The 21,051-nt window shown below is 48.2% G+C and overlaps 1 protein-coding gene and 3 long non-coding RNA genes across 68 annotated transcripts in view; 2 read left to right on the top strand and 2 right to left on the bottom strand.

Moving 5' to 3' along the window:
- The window catches only part of LOC118382290 (protein GPR108-like), a 17,185-nt gene extending 1,131 nt beyond the window's left edge, over positions 1–16,054 (top strand). For 3 of the 22 annotated variants that reach the window (XM_052508533.1, XM_052508536.1, XM_052508542.1), the window contains 14 exons: positions 40–141; positions 238–371; positions 5,127–5,202; positions 5,407–5,507; positions 8,448–8,565; positions 10,219–10,431; positions 10,936–11,061; positions 11,562–11,687; positions 11,999–12,039; positions 13,688–13,731; positions 14,116–14,165; positions 14,440–14,523; positions 14,660–14,781; positions 14,926–16,054. In XM_052508533.1, the coding sequence (XP_052364493.1) occupies positions 40–141; positions 238–371; positions 5,127–5,202; positions 5,407–5,507; positions 8,448–8,565; positions 10,219–10,431; positions 10,936–11,061; positions 11,562–11,687; positions 11,999–12,039; positions 13,688–13,731; positions 14,116–14,165; positions 14,440–14,523; positions 14,660–14,781; positions 14,926–15,013 (1,425 nt within the window). In that variant the 3' untranslated portion in view covers positions 15,014–16,054. The other 19 variants (XM_052508534.1, XM_052508537.1, XM_052508540.1 and 16 more) reach the window with 19 other exon arrangements.
- On the top strand, positions 381–835 carry LOC127924108 (uncharacterized). 2 transcript variants are annotated; one of them, XR_008116794.1, is made up of 3 exons: positions 381–471; positions 547–646; positions 697–835. It is a non-coding gene; the product is annotated as an uncharacterized LOC127924108 (long non-coding RNA). The 2 variants fall into 2 exon arrangements; XR_008116795.1 differs by having other exon boundaries at positions 381–446.
- Positions 2,058–2,965, bottom strand: LOC127924109 (uncharacterized). 3 transcript variants are annotated; one of them, XR_008116798.1, is made up of 4 exons: positions 2,871–2,965; positions 2,638–2,802; positions 2,473–2,571; positions 2,058–2,371 (listed from the first exon to the last, which is right to left on the bottom strand). It is a non-coding gene; the product is annotated as an uncharacterized LOC127924109 (long non-coding RNA). The 3 variants fall into 3 exon arrangements; XR_008116797.1 differs by having other exon boundaries at positions 2,058–2,404; XR_008116796.1 differs by lacking the exon at positions 2,473–2,571 and having other exon boundaries at positions 2,058–2,404.
- Positions 10,367–13,606, bottom strand: LOC127924107 (uncharacterized). 41 transcript variants are annotated; one of them, XR_008116779.1, is made up of 12 exons: positions 13,493–13,590; positions 13,304–13,366; positions 13,178–13,240; positions 12,816–12,933; positions 12,324–12,441; positions 11,954–12,079; positions 11,517–11,768; positions 11,395–11,457; positions 11,156–11,331; positions 10,891–11,029; positions 10,702–10,827; positions 10,367–10,449 (listed from the first exon to the last, which is right to left on the bottom strand). It is a non-coding gene; the product is annotated as an uncharacterized LOC127924107 (long non-coding RNA). The 41 variants fall into 41 exon arrangements; XR_008116765.1 differs by having other exon boundaries at positions 12,816–12,992; XR_008116768.1 differs by having other exon boundaries at positions 13,115–13,240.
- Positions 16,055–21,051: the final 4,997 nt, after the last annotated feature.

Below are 21,051 nucleotides of genomic sequence, written 5' to 3' on the forward strand. Positions count from 1 at the left end.
TTTGAGTGACAGCTGACCTTGGCCCCTCCCTCTCCACAGTTCCACATGGTGATTGGCCAGTTGGATGAGGGCCTGTACAACCTCGACTTCCACTACTGCGAGAACATTCTGCCAGGCAACAACCGCCCCTACACTCTCAACGTGAGTGGTGTTCTGTATCTAACCTTGTTAGTGTTTTCATTTCCTATTGTTTTCTGATGTGTGTGTGTGTGTGTGTGTGTGTGTGTGTGTGTCCAGGTGGAGGTGACGGAGAAGAACCCAGGAGGTTACCTGTCAGCAGCAGAGATCCCTCTCCCTCGTCTCTACATCTTCATGGCTGGAGTTTTCTTCATTATAGCCATGGTCTGGGTTTACACACTGCTGAAGCACAGGTACACACACACTGCTGAAGCACAGGTACACACACACTGCTGAAGCACAGGTACACACACACTGCTGAAGCACGGGTACACACACACTGCTGAAGCACGGGTACACACACACTGCTGAAGCACAGGTACACACACACTGCTGAAGCACAGGTACACACACACTGCTGAAGCACAGGTACACACACACTGCTGAAGCACGGGTACACACACACTGCTGAAGCACGGGTACACACACACTGCTGAAGCACGGGTACACACACACTGCTGAAGCACGGGTACACACACACTGCTGAAGCACGGGTACACACACACTGCTGAAGCACAGGTACACACACACTGCTGAAGCACGGGTACACACACACTGCTGAAGCACGGGTACACACACACTGCTGAAGCACGGGTACACACACACTGCTGAAGCACGGGTACACACACACTGCTGAAGCACGGGTACACACACACTGCTGAAGCACAGGTACACACACACTGCTGAAGCACAGGTACACACACACTGCTGAAGCACGGGTACACACACACTGCTGAAGCACAGGTACACACACACACACTGCTGAAGCACAGGTACACACACACACACTGCTGAAGCACAGGTACACACACACACACGTACACACACACTGCTGAAGCACAGGTACACACACACACACGTACACACACACTGCTGAAGCACAGGTACACACACACACACTGCTGAAGCACAGGTACACACACGGCGGCATGCATTTCTTTATCCTTGTCAGATAGGCCACTGTGTCTGCTAACCGCCAGGTAGCTTCAAGGTTAGAGCGTTTTGGCCACTTACCGAAAGGTTGCTTGTTTGAATCCCGCAATCGACAACGTTAAAAATCTGTCGCTGTGCCCTTGAGCAAGGCACTTAACCCCATTTGATCCAGGGGTGCTGGACAATGGTCTCCGTGGCTGTGACCCCAATCGTAGGCCTCCTGCGCTGCCTTCAGATCGTAAGCCTCCCGCGCTGCCTTCAGATCGTAGGCCTCCCGCGCTGCCTTCAGATCGTAGGCCTCCCGCGCTGCCTTCAGATCGTAGGCCTCCCGCGCTGCCTTCAGATCGTAGGCCTCCCGCGCTGCCTTCAGATCGTAGGCCTCCCGCGCTGCCTTCAGATCGTAGGCCTCCCGCGCTGCCTTCAGATCGTAGGCCTCCCGCGCTGCCTTCAGATCGTAGGCCTCCCGCGCTGCCTTCAGATCGTAGGCCTCCCGCGCTGCCTTCAGGTCGTAGGCCTCCCGCGCTGCCTTCAGGTCGTAGGCCTCCCGCGCTGCCTTCAGGTCGTAGGCCTCCCGCGCTGCCTTCAGGTCGTAGGCCTCCCGCGCTGCCTTCAGGTCGTAGGCCTCCCGCGCTGCCTTCAGGTCGTAGGCCTCCCGCGCTGCCTTCAGGTCGTAGGCCTCCCGCGCCGCCTTCAGGTCGTTAGCCTCCCGCGCCGCCTTCAGGTCGTTAGGCCTCCCGCGCCGCCTTCAGGTCGTTGGCCTCCCGCGCCGCCTTCAGGTCGTAGGCCTCCCGCGCCGCCTTCAGGTCGTAGGCCTCCCGCGCCGCCTTCAGGTCGTAGGCCTCCCGCGCCGTTCTCTATAGACCTACTCTCCTCCTATGCTGTTCTCTATAGACCTACTCTCTTCATGTAGGCTGTTCTCTATAGACCTACTCTCTACTCTTCTCGTAGGCTGTTCTCTATAGACCTACTCTCTTCTCGTAGGCTGTTCTCTATAGACCTACTCTCTTCTCGTAGGCTGTTCTCTATAGACCTACTCTCTTCTCGTAGGCTGTTCTCTATAGACCTACTCTCTTCTCGTAGGCTGTTCTCTATAGACCTACTCTCTTCTCGTAGGCTGTTCTCTATAGACCTACTCTCTTCTCGTAGGCTGTTCTCTATAGACCTACTCTCTTCTCGTAGGCTGTTCTCTATAGACCTACTCTCTTCTCGTAGGCTGTTCTCTATAGACCTACTCTCTTCTCGTAGGCTGTTCTCTATAGACCTACTCTCTTCTCGTAGGCTGTTCTCTATAGACCTACTCTCTTCATGTAGGCTGTTCTCTATAGACCTACTCTCTACTCTTCTAGGCTGTTCTCTATTGACCTACTCTCTTCTCGTAGGCTGTTCTCTATAGACCTACTCTCTTCTCGTAGGCTGTTCTCTATAGACCTACTCTCTTCTCGTAGGCTGTTCTCTATAGACCTACTCTCTTCTCGTAGGCTGTTCTCTGTAGACCTACTCTCTTCTCGCAGGCTGTTCTCTATAGACCTACTCTCTTCTCGTAGGCTGTTCTCTATAGACCTACTCTCTTCTCGTAGGCTGTTCTCTATAGACCTACTCTCTTCTCGTAGGCTGTTCTCTATAGACCTACTCTCTTCTCGTAGGCTGTTCTCTATAGACCTACTCTCTTCTCGTAGGCTGTTCTCTATAGACCTACTCTCTACTCTTCTAGGCTGTTCTCTATAGACCTACTCTCTTCTCGCAGGCTGTTCTCTATAGACCTACTCTCTTCTCGTAGGCTGTTCTCTATAGACCTACTCTCTTCTCGTAGGCTGTTCTCTATAGACCTACTCTCTTCTCGTAGGCTGTTCTCTATAGACCTACTCTCTTCTTGTAGGCTGTTCTCTATAGACCTACTCTCTACTCTTCTCGTAGGCTGTTCTCTATAGACCTACTCTCTTCTCGTAGGCTGTTCTCTATAGACCTACTCTCTTCTTGTAGGCTGTTCTCTATAGACCTACTCTCTACTCTTCTCGTAGGCTGTTCTCTATTGACCTACTCTCCTCCTATGCTGTTCTCTATAGACCTACTCTCTTCATGTAGGCTGTTCTCTATAGACCTACTCTCTACTCTTCTCGTAGGCTGTTCTCTATAGACCTACTCTCTTCATGTAGGAAGTTCTCTATAGACCTACTCTCTACTCTTCATGTAGGCTGTTCTCTATAGACCTACTCTCTACGCTTCTCGTAGGCTGTTCTCTATTGACCTACTCTCCTCCTATGCTGTTCTCTATAGACCTACTCTCTTCATGTAGGCTGTTCTCTATAGACCTACTCTCTTCATGTAGGCTGTTCTCTATAGACCTACTCTCTACTCTTCTCGTAGGCTGTTCTCTTTAGACCTACTCTCTTCATGTAGGCTGTTCTCTATAGACCTACTCTCTACTCTTCATGTAGGCTGTTCTCTATAGACCTACTCCCTACTCTTCATGTAGGCTGTTCTCTATAGACCTACTCTCTTCTTGTAGGCTGTTCTCTATAGACCTACTCTTCATGTAGGCTGTTCTCTATAGACCTACTCTCTACTCTTCTCGTAGGCTGTTCTCTATAGACCTACTCTCTACTCTTCTCGTAGGCTGTTCTCTATAGACCTACTCTCTACTCTTCTCGTAGGCTGTTCTCTATTGACCTACTCTCCTCCTATGCTGTTCTCTATAGACCTACTCTCTTCATGTAGGCTGTTCTCTATAGACCTACTCTCTACTCTTCTCGTAGGCTGTACTCTATAGACCTACTCTCTTCATGTAGGCTGTTCTCTATAGACCTACTCTCTACTCTTCATGTAGGCTGTTCTCTATAGACCTACTCTCTTCTTGTAGGCTGTTCTCTATAGACCTACTCTCTTCTTGTAGGCTGTTCTCTATAGACCTACTCTCTACTCTTCATGTAGGCTGTTCTCTATAGACCTACTCTCTACTCTTCATGTAGGCTGTTCTCTATAGACCTCTCTACTGATCATTTTACTGCAATGAAAGAGGCCTGTTATCTTCACAATCAACAGTAGCCTATGCTCTCTCTCTGTCTGTTTGTGTCTCTGCAGCTCATAAGGGAGTGAGAGAAGAGTATGGTACTGCAGGGAGTATGATGGGCAGCCCTGGACAATCTGACCGGCTACAGTTTTATTTTGATCGGATAATCATTAATTAATCTTATCAGCCGGAAACCCTGTATCAGACATTGTTCTGGGTCTACACACTGATGAAGCACCGGTACACATAGGAGCGCACACAGTGAACCGTTTATAACCCTTCTTATCCTCTCTCTCTCTCTCTCTCTCGTTCTCTCTTCCTCTGCTATCCTCCTCTCGTTCTCTCTTCCTCTGCTATCCTCCTCTCGTTCTCTCTTCCTCTGCTATCCTCCTCTCGTTCTCTCTTCCTCTGCTATCCTCCTCTCGTTCTCTCTTCCTCTGCTATCCTCCTCTCGTTCTCTCTTCCTCTGCTATCCTCCTCTCGTTCTCTCTTCCTCTGCTATCCTCCTCTCGTTCTCTCTTCCTCTGCTATCCTCCTCTCGTTCTCTCTTCCTCTGCTATCCTCCTCTCGTTCTCTCTTCCTCTGCTATCCTCCTCTCGTTCTCTCTTCCTCTGCTATCCTCCTCTCGTTCTCTCTTCCTCTGCTATCCTCCTCTCGTTCTCTCTTCCTCTGCTATCCTCCTCTCGTTCTCTCTTCCTCTGCTATCCTCCTCTCGTTCTCTCTTCCTCTGCTATCCTCCTCTCGTTCTCTCTTCCTCTGCTATCCTCCTCTCGTTCTCTCTTCCTCTGCTATCCTCCTCTCGTTCTCTCTTCCTCTGCTATCCTCCTCTCGTTCTCTCTTCCTCTGCTATCCTCCTCTCGTTCTCTCTTCCTCTGCTATCCTCCTCTCGTTCTCTCTTCCTCTGCTATCCTCCTCTCGTTCTCTCTTCCTCTGCTATCCTCCTCTCGTTCTCTCCTCCTCTGCTATCCTCCTCTCGTTCTCTCTTCCACTCCTTTGTCCTCTCCTGTAGGTACAGTGTGTTTAAGATCCACTGGCTGATGGCAGCTCTGGCCTTCACCAAGTCCATCTCCCTGGTTTTCCACAGCGTGAGTACAACAGACACACATGTAGACACACACACATACATACTGACCTCCACACCCACAGAGCAACCCACAGAGCAACCCACAGAGCAACCCACACACACACACGGACCTCCACGTACATCCTCCACCTGACCGACCCCACTAAATTACAATTGCCTGTGATGTACAATGGAATATCCTATAACATGTTGGTCTTCCTCTCAGATCAACTACCACTTCATCAACACGGAGGGACACCCCATAGAAGGATGGGCCGTCATGTACTACATCACCCACCTGTCAGTCTGGGTGATGTTTCAGTCTGGGTGATGTTTCAGTCTGGGTGATGTTTCAGTCTGGGTGATGTTTCAGTCTGGGTGATGTTTCAGTCTGGGTGATGTTTCAGTCTGGGTGATGTTTCAGTCTGGGTGATGTTTCAGTCTGGGTGATGTTTCAGTCTGGGTGATGTTTCAGTCTGGGTGATGTTTCAGTCTGGGTGATGTTTCAGTCTGGGTGATGTTTCAGTCTGGGTGATGTTTCAGTCTGGGTGATGTTTCAGTCTGGGTGATGTTTCAGTCTGGGTGATGTTTCAGTCTGGGTGATGTTTCAGTCTGGGTGATGTTTCAGTCTGGGTGATGTTTCAGTCTGGGTGATGTTTCAGTCTGGGTGATGTTTCAGTCTGGGTGATGTTTCAGTCTGGGTGATGTTTCAGTCTGGGTGATGTTTCAGTCTGGGTGATGTTTCAGTCTGGGTGATGTTTCAGTCTGGGTGATGTTTCAGTCTGGGTGATGTTTCAGTCTGGGTGATGTTTCAGTCTGGGTGATGTTTCAGTCTGGGTGATGTTTCAGTCTGGGTGATGTTTCTGGAGTGTGTGGTGGGGGTGATACATCTGTGTGTGTATATAAAATGGGTGTGTGTCATAGTGTATGTATAATATCACATTTATTGGTCACATACACATGGTCAGCAGATGTTATTGGTCACATACACGTGGTCAGCAGATGTTATTGGTCACATACACATGGTCAGCAGATGTTATTGGTTACATACACATGGTCAGCAGATGTGATTGGTCACATACACGTGGTTAGCAGATGTTAATGGTCACATACACGTGGTTAGCAGATGTTAATGGTCACATACACATGGTTAGCAGATGTGATTGGTCACATACACATGGTTAGTAGATGTTATTGGTCACATACACGTGGTTAGCAGATGTGATTGGTCACATACACGTGGTTAGCAGATGTGATTGGTCACATACACGTGGTTAGCAGATGTGATTGGTCACATACACGTGGTTAGTAGATGTGATTGGTCACATACACGTGGTTAGCAGATGTGATTGGTCACATACACGTGGTTAGCAGATGTGATTGGTCACATACACGTGGTTAGCAGATGTGATTGGTCACATACACGTGGTTAGCAGATGTGATTGGTCACATACACATGGTTAGCAGATGTTATTGGTCACATACACATGGTTAGCAGATGTTATTGGTCACATACACGTGGTTAGCAGATGTGATTGGGCACATACACGTGGTTAGCAGATGTTATTGGTCACATACACATGGTTAGCAGATGTGATTGGTCACATACACGTGGTTAGCAGATGTTATTGGTCACATACACGTGGTTAGCAGATGTTATTGGTCACATACACGTGGTTAGCAGATGTGATTGGTCACATACACATGGTTAGCAGATGTTATTGGTCACATACACATGGTTAGCAGATGTTATTGGTCACATACACGTGGTTAGCAGATGTGATTGGGCACATACACATGGTTAGCAGATGTGATTGGTCACATACACGTGGTTAGCAGATGTGATTGGTCACATACACATGGTTAGCAGATGTGATTGGTCACATACACATGGTTAGCAGATGTGATTGGTCACATACACGTGGTTAGCAGATGTGATTGGGCACATACACATGGTTAGCAGATGTTATTGGTCACATACACGTGGTTAGCAGATGTTATTGGTCACATACACGTGGTTAGCAGATGTTATTGGTCACATACACGTGGTTAGCAGATGTTATTGGTCACATACACGTGGTTAGCAGATGTTATTGGTCACATACACGTGGTTAGCAGATGTTATTGGTCACATACACGTGGTTAGCAGATGTTATTGGTCACATACACGTGGTTAGCAGATGTTATTGGTCACATACACATGGTTAGCAGATGTTATTGGTCACATACACATGGTTAGCAGATGTGATTGCGGGTGTAGTGAAATGCTTGTATTCCTAGCTTCAACAGTGCAGTAGTATCTAACAATATACATAATATACATAAATCTAAAAGTAAAAGGACGAACAATGTCGGAGTGGCATTGACTAAAATACAGTGTATTTACATATGAAATGAGTAACGCGTGTTTCTGATCAGTGTGACGTTTTGATATGTGTGTCTGTTACGTTTGTGTTGCATAATAACGTGTGTGGTAATGTGGTGTGTGGTAATGTGGTGTGTGGTAATGTGGTGTGTGATATAATGTGGTGTGTGATAATGTGGTAATGTGGTAATGTGGTGTGTGATAATGTGGTAGTGTGGTAGTGTGGTAATGTGGTGTGTGGTAATGTGGTGTGTGGTATGTGGTATGTGGTAGTGTGGTATGTGGTGTGTGATAATGTGGTGTGTGGTAGTGTGGTAATGTGGTGTGTGGTGTGTGGTATGTGGTGTGTGGTAATGTGGTGTGTGGTAATGTGGTGTGTGGTAATGCGGTAATATGGTGTGTGTGGTGTGTGGTAATGTGTTGTGTGGTAATGTGGTGTGTGGTAATGTGGTAATATGGTGTGTGGTAATGTGTTGTGTGGTAATGTGGTAATATGGTGTGTGGTGTGTGGTAATGTGTTGTGTGGTAATGTGTTGTGTGGTAATGTGGTAATGTGGTGTGTGTGGTAATGTGGTAGTGTGGTAATGTGGTAATGTGGTGTGTGGTAATGTGGTGTGTGGTAATGTGGTGTGTGGTGTGTGGTAATGTGTGGTGTGTGGTAATGTGGTGTGTGGTAATGTGTGGTGTGTGGTAATGTGTGGTGTGTGGTAATGTGGTGGTGTGTGGTAATGTGTGGTGTGTGGTAATGTGTGGTGTGTGGTAATGTGTGGTGTGGTAATGTGTGGTGTGTGGTAATGTGGGGTAATGTGGTGTAATGTGTGGTGTAATGTGGTAATGTGGTAATGTGGTGTGGGGTAATGTGGTGTGGGGTAATGTGTTGTGTGGGAATGTGGTGTGTGCAGGTTGAAGGGGGCTCTGCTGTTCATCACTCTGGCGTTGATTGGTACTGGCTGGGCCTTCGTTAAATACATCCTGTCAGACAAGGAGAAGAAGATCTTCATGATCGTCATCCCTCTACAGGTACACCGGGGGGGGGGGGTGTTTATATCATCATCCCTCTACAGGTACACCTGGGGGTGGGGGGTTATATTGTCATCCCTCTACAGGTACACCTGGGGGTGGGGGTTATATCGTCATCCCTCTACAGGTACACCTGGGGGTGGGGGATTATATCGTCATCCCTCTACAGGTACACCTGGGGGGGGGTTATATCGTCATCCCTCTACAGGTACACCTGGGGGTGGTTATATCATCATCCCTCTACAGGTACACCTGGGGGTGGTTATATCATCATCCCTCTACAGGTACACCTGGGGGTGGTTATATCATCATCCCTCTACAGGTACACCTGGGGGTGGGGGGTTATATCATCATCCCTCTACAGGTACACCTGGGGGGGGGTTATATCGTCATCCCTCTACAGGTACACCTGGGGGTGGTTATATCATCATCCCTCTACAGGTACACCTGGGGGTGGTTATATCATCATCCCTCTACAGGTACACCTGGGGGGGGGTTATCATCATCCCTCTACAGGTACACCTGGGGGGGGGTTATATCATCATCCCTCTACAGGTACACCTGGGGGGGGGTTATCATCATCCCTCTACAGGTACACCTGGGGGTGGGGGTTATATTGTCATCCCTCTACAGGTACACCTGGGGGTGGGGGGTTATATCATCATCCCTCTACAGGTACACCTGGGGGGGGGGTTATATCATCATCCCTCTACAGGTACACCTGGGGGGGGGTTATATCGTCATCCCTCTACAGGTACACCTGGGGGGTGGTTATATCATCATCCCTCTACAGGTACACCTGGGGGGGTTATCATCCCTCTACAGGTACACCATCCCTCTACAGGTACACCTGGGGGGTGGTTATATCATCATCCCTCTACAGGTACACCTGGGGGTGGTTATATCATCATCCCTCTACAGGTACACCTGGGGGGGTTATCATCATCCCTCTACAGGTACACCTGGGGGTGGGGGGTTATATCGTCATCCCTCTACAGGTACACCTGGGGGGTGGTTATATCATCATCCCTCTACAGGTACACCTGGGGGGGGGTTTATCATCATCCCTCTACAGGTACACCTGGGGGGGGGGGTTTATCATCATCCCTCTACAGGTCCACCTGGGGGTGGGGGGTTATATCATCATCCCTCTACAGGTCCACCTGGGGGTGGGGGGTTATATCATCATCCCTCTACATGTATACCTGGGGGTGGGGGGTTATATCATCATCCCTCTACAGGTACACCTGGGGGTGGGGGGTTATATCATCATCCCTCTACAGGTCCACCTGGGGGTGGGGGGTTATATCATCATCCCTCTACAGGTACACCTGGGGGTGGGGGGTTATATCATCATCCCTCTACATGTACACCTGGGGGTGGGGGGTTATATCATCATCCCTCTACAGGTCCACCTGGGGGTGGGGGGTTATATCATCATCCCTCTACAGGTACACCTGGGGGTGGGGGTTATATCATCATCATCCCTCTACAGGTCCACCTGGGGGTGGGGTGTGCAGAAGTGACGGTCGACGCGTTAACCAATGATCTGACAGAGATGGATTTAGTGATGTATTCTTTATTCTCTGGCAAACTTCCACCAGTTTGACACTCACTCACTCTCTCTCTCCCCCCACCCACCCCCTCTCCCAGGTTCTGGCCAACGTAGCCTACATCATAATAGAGTCTACAGAGGAGGGCTCTAGTGAGTACGCCCTGTGGAAGGAGGTTCTGTTCCTGGTTGACCTCATCTGCTGTGGAGCTATCCTCTTCCCTGTTATATGGTCAGTATACTGTCAGAAGGTGTTGTTCCTGGTTGACCTCATCCTCTTCCCTGTTATATGGTCAGTATACTGTCAGGAGGAGGTGTTGTTCCTGGTTGACCTCATCCTCTTCCCTGTTATATGGTCAGTATACTGTTAGGAGGAGGTGTTGTTCCTGGTTGACCTCATCCTCTTCCCTGTTATATGGTCAGTATACTGTTAGGAGGTGGTGTTGTTCCTGGTTAACCTCATCCTCTTCCCTGTTATATGGTCAGTATACTGTTAGGAGGTGGTGTTGTTCCTGGTTAACCTCATCCTCTTCCCTGTTATATGGTCAGTATACTGTCAGGAGGAGGTGTTGTTCCTGGTTAACCTCATCCTCTTCCCTGTTATATGGTCAGTATACTGTCAGGAGGAGGTGTTGTTCCTGGTTGACCTCATCCTCTTCCCTGTTGTATGGTCAGTATACTGTCAGGAGGAGGTGTTGTTCCTGGTTGACCTCATCCTCTTCCCTGTTATATGGTCAGTATACTGTTAGGAGGTGGTGTTGTTCCTGGTTGACCTCATCCTCTTCCCTGTTATATGGTCAGTATACTGTTAGGAGGAGGTGTTGTTCCTGGTTGACCTCATCCTCTTCCCTGTTATATGGTCAGTATACTGTCAGGAGGAGGTGTTGTTCCTGGTTGACCTCATCCTCTTCCCTGTTATATGGTCAGTATACTGTCAGGAGGAGGTGTTGTTCCTGGTTGACCTCATCCTCTTCCCTGTTATATGGTCAGTATACTGTTAGGAGGAGGTGTTGTTCCTGGTTGACCTCATCCTCTTACCTGTTATATGGTCAGTATACTGTTAGGAGGAGGTGTTGTTCCTGGTTGACCTCATCCTCTTCCCTGTTATATGGTCAGTATACTGTTAGGAGGAGGTGTTGTTCCTGGTTGACCTCATCCTCTTCCCTGTTATATGGTCAGTATACTGTTAGGAGGAGGTGTTGTTCCTGGTTGACCTCGTCCTCTTACCTGTTATATGGTCAGTATACTGTTAGGAGGTGGTGTTGTTCCTGGTTGACCTCATCCTCTTCCCTGTTATATGGTCAGTATACTGTTAGGAGGAGGTGTTGTTCCTGGTTGACCTCATCCTCTTCCCTGTTATATGGTCAGTATACTGTCAGGAGGATTGTTCCTGGTTGACCTCATCCTCTTCCCTGTTATATGGTCAGTATACTGTTAGGAGGAGGTGTTGTTCCTGGTTGACCTCATCCTCTTCCCTGTTATATGGTCAGTATACTGTCAGGAGGAGGTGTTGTTCCTGGTTGACCTCATCCTCTTCCCTGTTATATGGTCAGTATACTGTCAGGAGGAGGTGTTGTTCCTGGTTGACCTCATCCTCTTCCCTGTTATATGGTCAGTATACTGTCAGGAGGAGGTGTTGTTCCTGGTTGACCTCATCCTCTTCCCTGTTATATGGTCAGTATACTGTCAGGAGGAGGTGTTGTTCCTGGTTGACCTCATCCTCTTCCCTGTTATATGGTCAGTATACTGTTAGGAGGAGGTGTTGTTCCTGGTTGACCTCGTCCTCTTCCCTGTTATATGGTCAGTATACTGTCAGGAGGATTGTTCCTGGTTGACCTCATCCTCTTCCCTGTTATATGGTCAGTATACTGTTAGGAGGAGGTGTTGTTCCTGGTTGACCTCATCCTCTTCCCTGTTATATGGTCAGTATACTGTTAGGAGGAGGTGTTGTTCCTGGTTGACCTCGTCCTCTTCCCTGTTATATGGTCAGTATACTGTTAGGAGGAGGTGTTGTTCCTGGTTGACCTCATCCTCTTCCCTGTTATATGGTCAGTATACTGTCAGGAGGATTGTTCCTGGTTGACCTCATTCTCTTCCCTGTTGTATGGTCAGTATACTGTTAGGAGGAGGTGTTGTTCCTGGTTGACCTCGTCCTCTTCCCTGTTATATGGTCAGTATACTGTCAGGAGGATTGTTCCTGGTTGACCTCATTCTCTTCCCTGTTGTATGGTCAGTATACTGTCAGGAGGATTGTTCCTGGTTGACCTCATTCTCTTCCCTGTTATATGGTCAGTATACTGTCAGGAGGATTGTTCCTGGTTGACCTCATTCTCTTCCCTGTTATATGGTCAGTATACTGTCAGGAGGAGGTGTTGTTCCTGGTTAACCTCATCCTCTTCCCTGTTGTATGGTCAGTATACTGTTAGGAGGAGGTGTTGTTCCTGGTTGACCTCATCCTCTTCCCTGTTATATGGTCAGTATACTGTCAGGAGGATTGTTCCTGGTTGACCTCATTCTCTTCCCTGTTATATGGTCAGTATACTGTCAGGAGGAGGTGTTGTTCCTGGTTAACCTCATCCTCTTCCCTGTTGTATGGTCAGTATACTGTTAGGAGGAGGTGTTGTTCCTGGTTGACCTCATTCTCTTCCCTGTTGTATGGTCAGTATACTGTTAGGAGGAGGTGTTGTTCCTGGTTGACCTCATTCTCTTCCCTGTTATATGGTCAGTATACTGTCAGGAGGATTGTTCCTGGTTGACCTCATTCTCTTCCCTGTTATATGGTCAGTATACTGTCAGGAGGATTGTTCCTGGTTGACCTCATTCTCTTCCCTGTTATATGGTCAGTATACTGTCAGGAGGATTGTTCCTGGTTGACCTCATTCTCTTCCCTGTTATATGGTCAGTATACTGTCAGGAGGATTGTTCCTGGTTGACCTCATCCTCTTCCCTGTTATATGGTCAGTATACTGTCAGGAGGTGGTGTTGTTCCTGGTTGACCTCATCCTCTTCCCTGTTATATGGTCAGTATACTGTTAGGAGGAGGTGTTGTTCCTGGTTGACCTCATCCTCTTCCCTGTTATATGGTCAGTATACTGTTAGGAGGAGGTGTTGTTCCTGGTTGACCTCATCCTCTTCCCTGTTATATGGTCAGTATACTGTCAGGAGGCGGTGTTGTTCATGGTTGACCTCATCCTCTTCCCTGTTATATGGTCAGTATACTGTCAGGAGGAGGTGTTGTTCCTGGTTGACCTCATCCTCTTCCCTGTTATATGGTCAGTATACTGTCAGGAGGCGGTGTTGTTCATGGTTGACCTCATCCTCTTCCCTGTTATATGGTCAGTATACTGTTAGGAGGTGGTGTTGTTCCTGGTTGACCTCATCCTCTTCCCTGTTATATGGTCAGTATACTGTTAGGAGGAGGTGTTGTTCCTGGTTGACCTCATGGTTGACATGGTTGACTTATTACTGTTGGGTTTGAGAAGGGGGATCCTTCCTCCCCGACAGGCCATCAGAGGATAATGTGTGTGTGTGTGTGTGTGTGTGTGTGTGTGTGTGTGTGTGTGTTTGCAGGTCTATTCGTCACCTACAAGAGGCTTCCAGCACTGATGGGAAAGGTGAGCCATCTACAGGGAGGGAAACATTTCATGGGCACTTAGCAGTGGTTAACAACTATAGCTGAGTAACATGTAGTTTGAACCTCATCCTGAGGTTGGTGCTGTGTTCCCCTGTTAGTTCCCCTGTAGCTGTCTGTAGTAATACTGCCTGTCTCTCTGTGTTCCCCTGTTAGTTCCCCTGTTAGTTCCCCTGTAGCTGTCTGTAGTAATACTGCCTGTCTCTCTGTGTTCCCCTGTTAGTTCCCCTGTTAGTTCCCCTGTTAGTTCCCCTGTAGCTGTCTGTAGTAATACTGCCTGTCTCTCTGTGTTCCCCTGTTAGTTCCCCTGTTAGTTCCCCTGTAGCTGTCTGTAGTAATACTGCCCGTCTCTCCTTGTTTACCTCAGCTGCCATGAACCTGGAGAAACTCAAACTATTCAGACATTACTACGTCATGGTGAGGAGACATCTGTCTCTCTGTCTGTCTCTCTTCCTCACAGTTATTTTGAATTTTAACTTATGTTTCTGTGAAAGTTCTGAAAGATGTCAGGATGGTAAATCTCTCTCCCTTCTTCTTCATCCTCCCTCTCTCCCTCATCCATCCTCCCTCTCTCCCTCATCCATCCTCCCTCTCTCCCTCATCCATCCTCCCTCTCTCCATCATCCCTACCGCTTTCCCTTCTCCACCCTCTCTCTCTCCTCTCTCCCTCCCTCCATCTCTCCATCTGTAGATAGTGTGTTATATCTACTTCACGAGGATCATCGCCATCCTGCTGAAGGTGACGGTGCCTTTCCAGTGGCAGTGGTGTTACGAGGTGAGACGCCGTCGCTGTCCACTTCTGATGTCACACGGTGAAACTCTTGACACCGATGATATCCATTTCTTTGTTGTTTTTAGAGAGATGGTCTGAATGGTTTTATTTTCCCCCTCTACCCCGTCCCTCCCTGTAGTTCCTAGTGGAGGTGTCGACTCTGATCTTCTTTGTGTTGACGGGGTATAAGTTCCGCCCGGCTTCCAACAACCCCTACCTCCAGCTGCCCCTGGATGAGGAGGACGTGGAGATGGACGAAGTGTAAGAGACTGGTGTTGTTTTGTGAGGTCGCACCTGGGATGTTTAAACATGTCATGTATTCAACTAACCCTCTCTCTCTTTCTCCCCCCTTCTCTCCCCCTCTCTCTCCCCCTCTCTCTCTCCCTCTCTCTCTTCTCTCTACAGGGTGACGGAGTCAGGTATGTTGGAGGGCATCTCTAAAGTCAAGAAGACATCTAATGGTCGCGAGCGCCAGAAAGAGTCTACCTTGTGAGAGTGTTTGTGAAGGAGAGGGGGGGGGATGTTCTAAACACCCAAAACCCTCAGCGTTGGAGAGAAACGAGGACTGAAATGGACTAAGGCACACCCTTTACCCCTCTCCTAAAACACTCCCCCTCGATCTGAAACTGAGTGGCTGTTACTAAAGCAACCACCGCCTCGCTATGCAACAAGACGAACGATGACAGACTTTAGTTGTCGTTGGACCTTCTCTCTCTCGTTTATCTGGAGACTTTCTGGAGGCTCTGCACCCCTGCCTGGTGTCATAATGGTTCATTCCAGGGAGAGAAGTCTTCCACCCCCCCCCTCCCCTCGTCGATGGACGAATAGAACGGTCTGGTCTGGGGTAGAATGGACCTCTAATGACCCCTCTCTCTCTCACTCCCTTTCCCTCTCTCTCCTTTTCTTCTCTCTGGAGAACGGAGGAAGCGACACTCCAAAGAAGATCGTTTTCCAGATGTGTGATCGGTATATTTTATATCCAGAGTATCCTGTTCTGTTTTAATGTGTCCCAACTGGGTGTGGTTTGGAACCCTGTTCCTGATGTAGTGCACTACACTGGGTGTGGTTTGGAACCCTGTTCCTGATGTAGTGCTCTGCACTACACTGGGTGTGGTTTGGAACCCTGTTCCTGATGTAGTGCTCTGCACTACACTGGGTGTGGTTTGGAACCCTGTTCCTGATGTAGTGCTCTACACTACACAGGGTGTGGTTTGGAACCCTGTTCCTGATGTAGTGCTCTGCACTACACAGCCTCTGTTTATTTAAGTGGTACTCCTGTTCTGTTGGACAACTTAGGCTGTATTTTGATGTGTGTTTTGGCTTTGTGTGTTTCTTCCATTGGGAGGTGCAGTTTGAGCCGTCTGCCTGTCCAACAGGGGTTATCCAACCTTCCTTTGTAGAAGCTGGTATGGGTGCAGGCTTTAGCTCCCGCCCTGCAGTAAAACCTGTTTTCAACTAATCATTTTTTTAACGTTGATTTAATTATAGTTAAGTCAAATTCTAGTTATCAATAAAGAACAGCTGATTCAACTGATCCAATTAGTCATAGTCATCAATAAAGACTTTATTAGTGGAATCTGATATGTTGCACCCACCGTGGCCCTGACAGGTTCTGACCCCTGGAACAGAGACCCACCGTGGCCCTGACAGGTTCTGACCCCTGGAACAGAGAACAGAGACCCACCGTGGCCCTGACAGGTTCTGACCCCTGGAACAGAGAACAGAGACCCACCGTGGCCCTGACAGGTTCTGACCCCTGGAACAGAGAACAGAGACCCACCGTGGCCCTGACAGGTTCTGACCCCTGGACCAGAGAACAGAGACCCACCGTGGCCCTGACAGGTTCTGACCCCTGGACCAGAGAACAGAGACCCACCGTGGCCCTGACAGGTTCTGACCCCTGGACCAGAGAACAGAGACCCACCGTGGCCCTGACAGGTTCTGACCCCTGGACCAGAGAACAGAGACCCACCGTGGCCCTGACAGGTTCTGACCCCTGGACCAGAGAACAGAGACCCACCGTGGCCCTGACAGGTTCTGACCCCTGGACCAGAGAACAGAGACACCCCCAGTGAAAGCAGCATCTATGTGGGGGAAGTTATCAGAAACCTGGTCAGGATAGTGAACGGTGGACCAGTCAATCTTCATCATTTCATTTGCATCTCCATATATCTTCTCTTCTCATCAATATAGATGATTCATATGTTGAAATGTATATCAAGATATTTGTTTATTTCACTTTTCTTTAATCCTGGTTCCATCTCAGCACTAGCACACCTGATTCCATCAATCGTCCAATCATCAAGCCCTTTTGATAACTTGATTGAGGTGTTTTAGGCTGGCACAAAACCCTGCACACCCTGTGGGTTTCCAGGACTGGGATTGAAGGACACTGATGTGTTTGACTTTGTGTTTGTCAGAATCAGAGACTGGGGATGAATTTGAATTTAGTTTCTCAGATTTTTATAAAGTGCTTTTTTTACTGAGCGGCTGATGTTTTGTATTTAGTCAGTTTTTTTTGTTTTACTGTGTTGTTATTGACATTATTTAACAGGTCACGAGTTTGTAAATATTGATAAAAGACAGAGAGGATGATGTTATTATCGTTGGTGGTAATATAATCAGTATATAGCACCTTCATAAGCAGTGCATGAGGGCTTCATAGGTAAAAGCATCATCTTGATTCTAGTCCAATATGACATGTACTGACCCAATCACAACAACCCCACACCCTTCCAGCAAGTCTTTGAAACTATCCCACCCATACAGACCCGTTAATCTGGGCTATGGATTCTCCACAGGGATGACGTAGGCCCCTAAGTATTGCTTATGAAGGGGACAAGTAGCCTCTAAGTAGGTTTCCTGCTCTAACTCTAAAGATCTGATCATACATGGACTGTACATCAGTGGAGTTGTTGCTAATAGCAACATGTCAAAAGTATACCTAATTTACATCCCAAATGGTACCCTATCCCCTATATAGTGCCCTTCATTTGACCATAGCCCTATATAGTGCACTTCATTTGACCAGAGGCCTATATAGTGCACTTCATTTGACCAGAGCCCTATATAGTGCTCTTCATTTGACCATAGCCCTATGGGTTTGAGCCCTATATAGCACACTTCATTTGATCAGAGCCCTATATAGTACACTTCATTTGATCAGAGCCCTATGGGTTGAACCCTATATAGTGCACTTCATTTGATCAGAGCCCTATGGGTTGAACCCTATATAGTACACTTCATTTGACCATAGCCCTATATAGTGCTCTTCATTTGACCATAGCCCTATGGGTTTGAGCCCTATATAGCACACTTCATTTGACCAGAGCCCTATATAGTACACTTCATTTGATCAGAGCCCTATGGGTTGAACCCTATATAGTGCACTTCATTTGATCAGAGCCCTATGGGTTGAACCCTATATAGTACACTTCATTTGACCATAGCCCTATATAGTGCTCTTCATTTGACCATAGCCCTATGGGTTTGAGCCCTATATAGCACACTTCATTTGACCAGAGCCCTATATAGTACACTTCATTTGATCAGAGCCCTATATAGTGCACTTCATTTGACTATAGCCCTATATAGTGCTCTTCATTTGACCATAGCCCTATGGATTTGAGCCCTATATAGCACACTTCATTTGACCAGAGCCCTATATAGTACACTTCATTTGATCAGAGCCCTATATAGTGCACTTCATTTGACCATAGCCCTATATAGTGCTCTTCATTTGACCATAGCCCTATGGGTTTGAGCCCTATATAGCACACTTCATTTGACCAGAGCCCTATATAGTACACTTCATTTGATCAGAGCCCTATGGGTTGAACCCTATATAGCACACTTCATTTGACCAGAGCCCTATATAGTACACTTCATTTGACCAGAGCCCTATGGGTTGAACCCTATATAGTGCACTTCATTTGATCAGAGCCCTATGGGTTGAACCCTATCCCTTAAGTAGTGCACTATACAGGGGAAAGGATGCCATTTGTGACACAGAGGGAGGATTTGAATGGATCTGTTCCAGGGTTTGTTGTGTGTGTGTAGTGTTTGAAACTAAAACCTGCTAACCAACCATGTAATGAACCATGTAATGTCTAACAGTATGATGGAGGTCACATGGTCAAATAAAGCGGATGATTGGAACATGTGTAGGAGAGACCGAGCCCCTATTGGCTAATCTACAACCTGCTTTCAATATAGCACATCTATACAGTGAGTGGACAAAACATTAAGAAAACCTGTTCTTTCCATGACAGACTGACCAGGTGAATCCAGGTGAAAGCTATGATCCCTTATTGATGTCACCTGTTAAATCCACTTTGATCAGTGTAGATGAAGGGAGGAGACATGTTGAAGAAGGATTTTTAATCCTTGAGACAATTGAGACATGGATTGTGTATGTGTGACGTTCAGAGGGTGAATGGACAGGACAAAAGATTTAAGTGCCTCTGAATGAGGTATGGTGGTAGGTACCAGGGGCACCGGTGTCTGTCAAGAACTGCAACGCTGCTGGGTTTTTCATGCTCAACAGTTTCCCCTGTGGATCAAGAATGGACATCCACCTACTTGACACGACTGTGGGAAGCAGTGGAGTCAACATGGTTCGGCATCCCTGTGGAACGCGTTAGACACCTTTGTCGAGTCCAGACCCCGTAACAAATTGAGGCTGTACTGGGGGCAAAAGGAGGTGCAACTCAATATTGGGAAGGTTTTCTTCGTGTTTTGTACACTCAGTGTATACTGTCCACTAATACACACACACACCTACCTGTATGTCAACAGATTTAAGAATGTTATGCAAAGCTGTGGGTCAGGGTCAAGACTGGGCTTTGGGCTTTAAGAAGAAGGCCCAATATAGCTCACCCAAGACTATTAAGACCTGTAGGACGGGCTGTGTCGCACAGGGAAAAGTGCAGAAGGAAAGTGGTGGCATTTGATTTAAAACATCCAAAACACACCAAAGAACAGTCTTATTCAAACCGTCACCTTTAGCTTCCCACTGAAGAAGACACTGGTAATCCAAACTGTCTCCTTTAACCTACCACAGAAGAAGTGTCCCTGGTGATTTCAATATTGATATTTGGAGCACTGCCAGCCTGTCATCTGTTCCTGGGGCGCTGGCTGGCTGGGTGTACTGTAACCGGGGAGCTGTCTGGCTGGGCGTACTGTAACCGGGGCGCTGTCTGGCTGGGTGTACTGTAACCGGGGTGCTGTCTGGCTGGGTGTACTGTAACCGGGGTGCTGTCTGGCTGGGCGTACTGTAACCGGGGTGCTGTCTGGCTGGGCGTACTGTAACCGGGGCGCTGTCTGGCTGGGCGTACTGTAACTGTAACTGGGGAGCTGTCTGGCTGGGCGTACTGTAACCGGGGCGCTGTCTGGCTGGGTGTACTGTAACCGGGGAGCTGTCTGGCTGGGCGTACTGTAACCGGGGAGCTGTCTGGCTGGGCGTACTGTAACCGGGGAGCTGTCTGGCTGGGCGTACTGTAACCGGGGCGCTGTCTGGCTGGGTGTACTGTAACCGGGGAGCTGTCTGGCTGGGCGTACTGTAAGTGGGGAGCTGTCTGGCTGGGCGTACTGTAACCAGGGCACTGTCTGGCTGGGTATACTGTAACCGGGGTGCGGGGAGCTGTCTGGCTGGGCGTACTGTAACCGGGGAGCTGTCTGGCTGGGCGTACTGTAACCGGGGAGCTGTCTGGCTGGGCGTACTGTAACCGGGGAGCTGTCTGGCTGGGCGTACTGTAACCGGGGAGCTGTCTGGCTGGGCGTACTGTAACCGGGGAGCTGTCTGGCTTGGCGTACTGTAACTGGGGAGCTGTCTGGCTGGGCGTACTGTAACCAGGGCACTGTCTGGCTGGGTGTACTGTAACTGGGGCGCGGGGAGCTGTCTGGCTGGGCGTACTGTAACCGGGGAGCTGTCTGGCTGGGTGTACTGTAACCGGGGAGCTGTCTGGCTGGGTGTACTGTAACCGGGGATCTGTCTGGCTGGGTGTACTGTAACCGGGGATCTGTCTGGCTGGGTGTACTGTAACCGGGGAGCTGTCTGGCTGGGCGTACTGTAACTGCTTGCCGAAACCAGCATATTTATGCAGCTTTAGGCACCCCTGGCCATGCCCACATCCTCGGGAAGTAGGGGTGCTGAGGGGGCTGCGGCACCACCTAAAAAAATCAGAATTAAAAATATTAATTAATAGAAAAATATATTGTTTTTGGAGAAATATTTTTTTCACAAAAGTAGTGCACTGGGCCTTTACTAGTATAAGTGGACTGATATATAGACATCTGTAGCATTAGCAACAAATAATCGGGGTCTTAGCTTTGGCAAAAAAGGTTGTAATTAGGAACAGGTTTCAATAGTTGGAATTGTAAGAGTTGTTGCCCTGCCCCTTTCTCTGTGATGTCATTCTAATGGAATCTATAAAGAACAAAACCCTGTCCCTTTCTCTGTGATGTCATTCCAATGGAATCTAGAAAGATCAAAACCCTGTCCCTTTCTCTGTGATGTCATTCTAATGGAAT

Source organism: Oncorhynchus keta, unplaced genomic scaffold (genome assembly GCF_023373465.1).
Source record: "Oncorhynchus keta strain PuntledgeMale-10-30-2019 unplaced genomic scaffold, Oket_V2 Un_contig_3666_pilon_pilon, whole genome shotgun sequence".
Taxonomy (NCBI): Eukaryota; Metazoa; Chordata; class Actinopteri; order Salmoniformes; family Salmonidae; genus Oncorhynchus; species Oncorhynchus keta.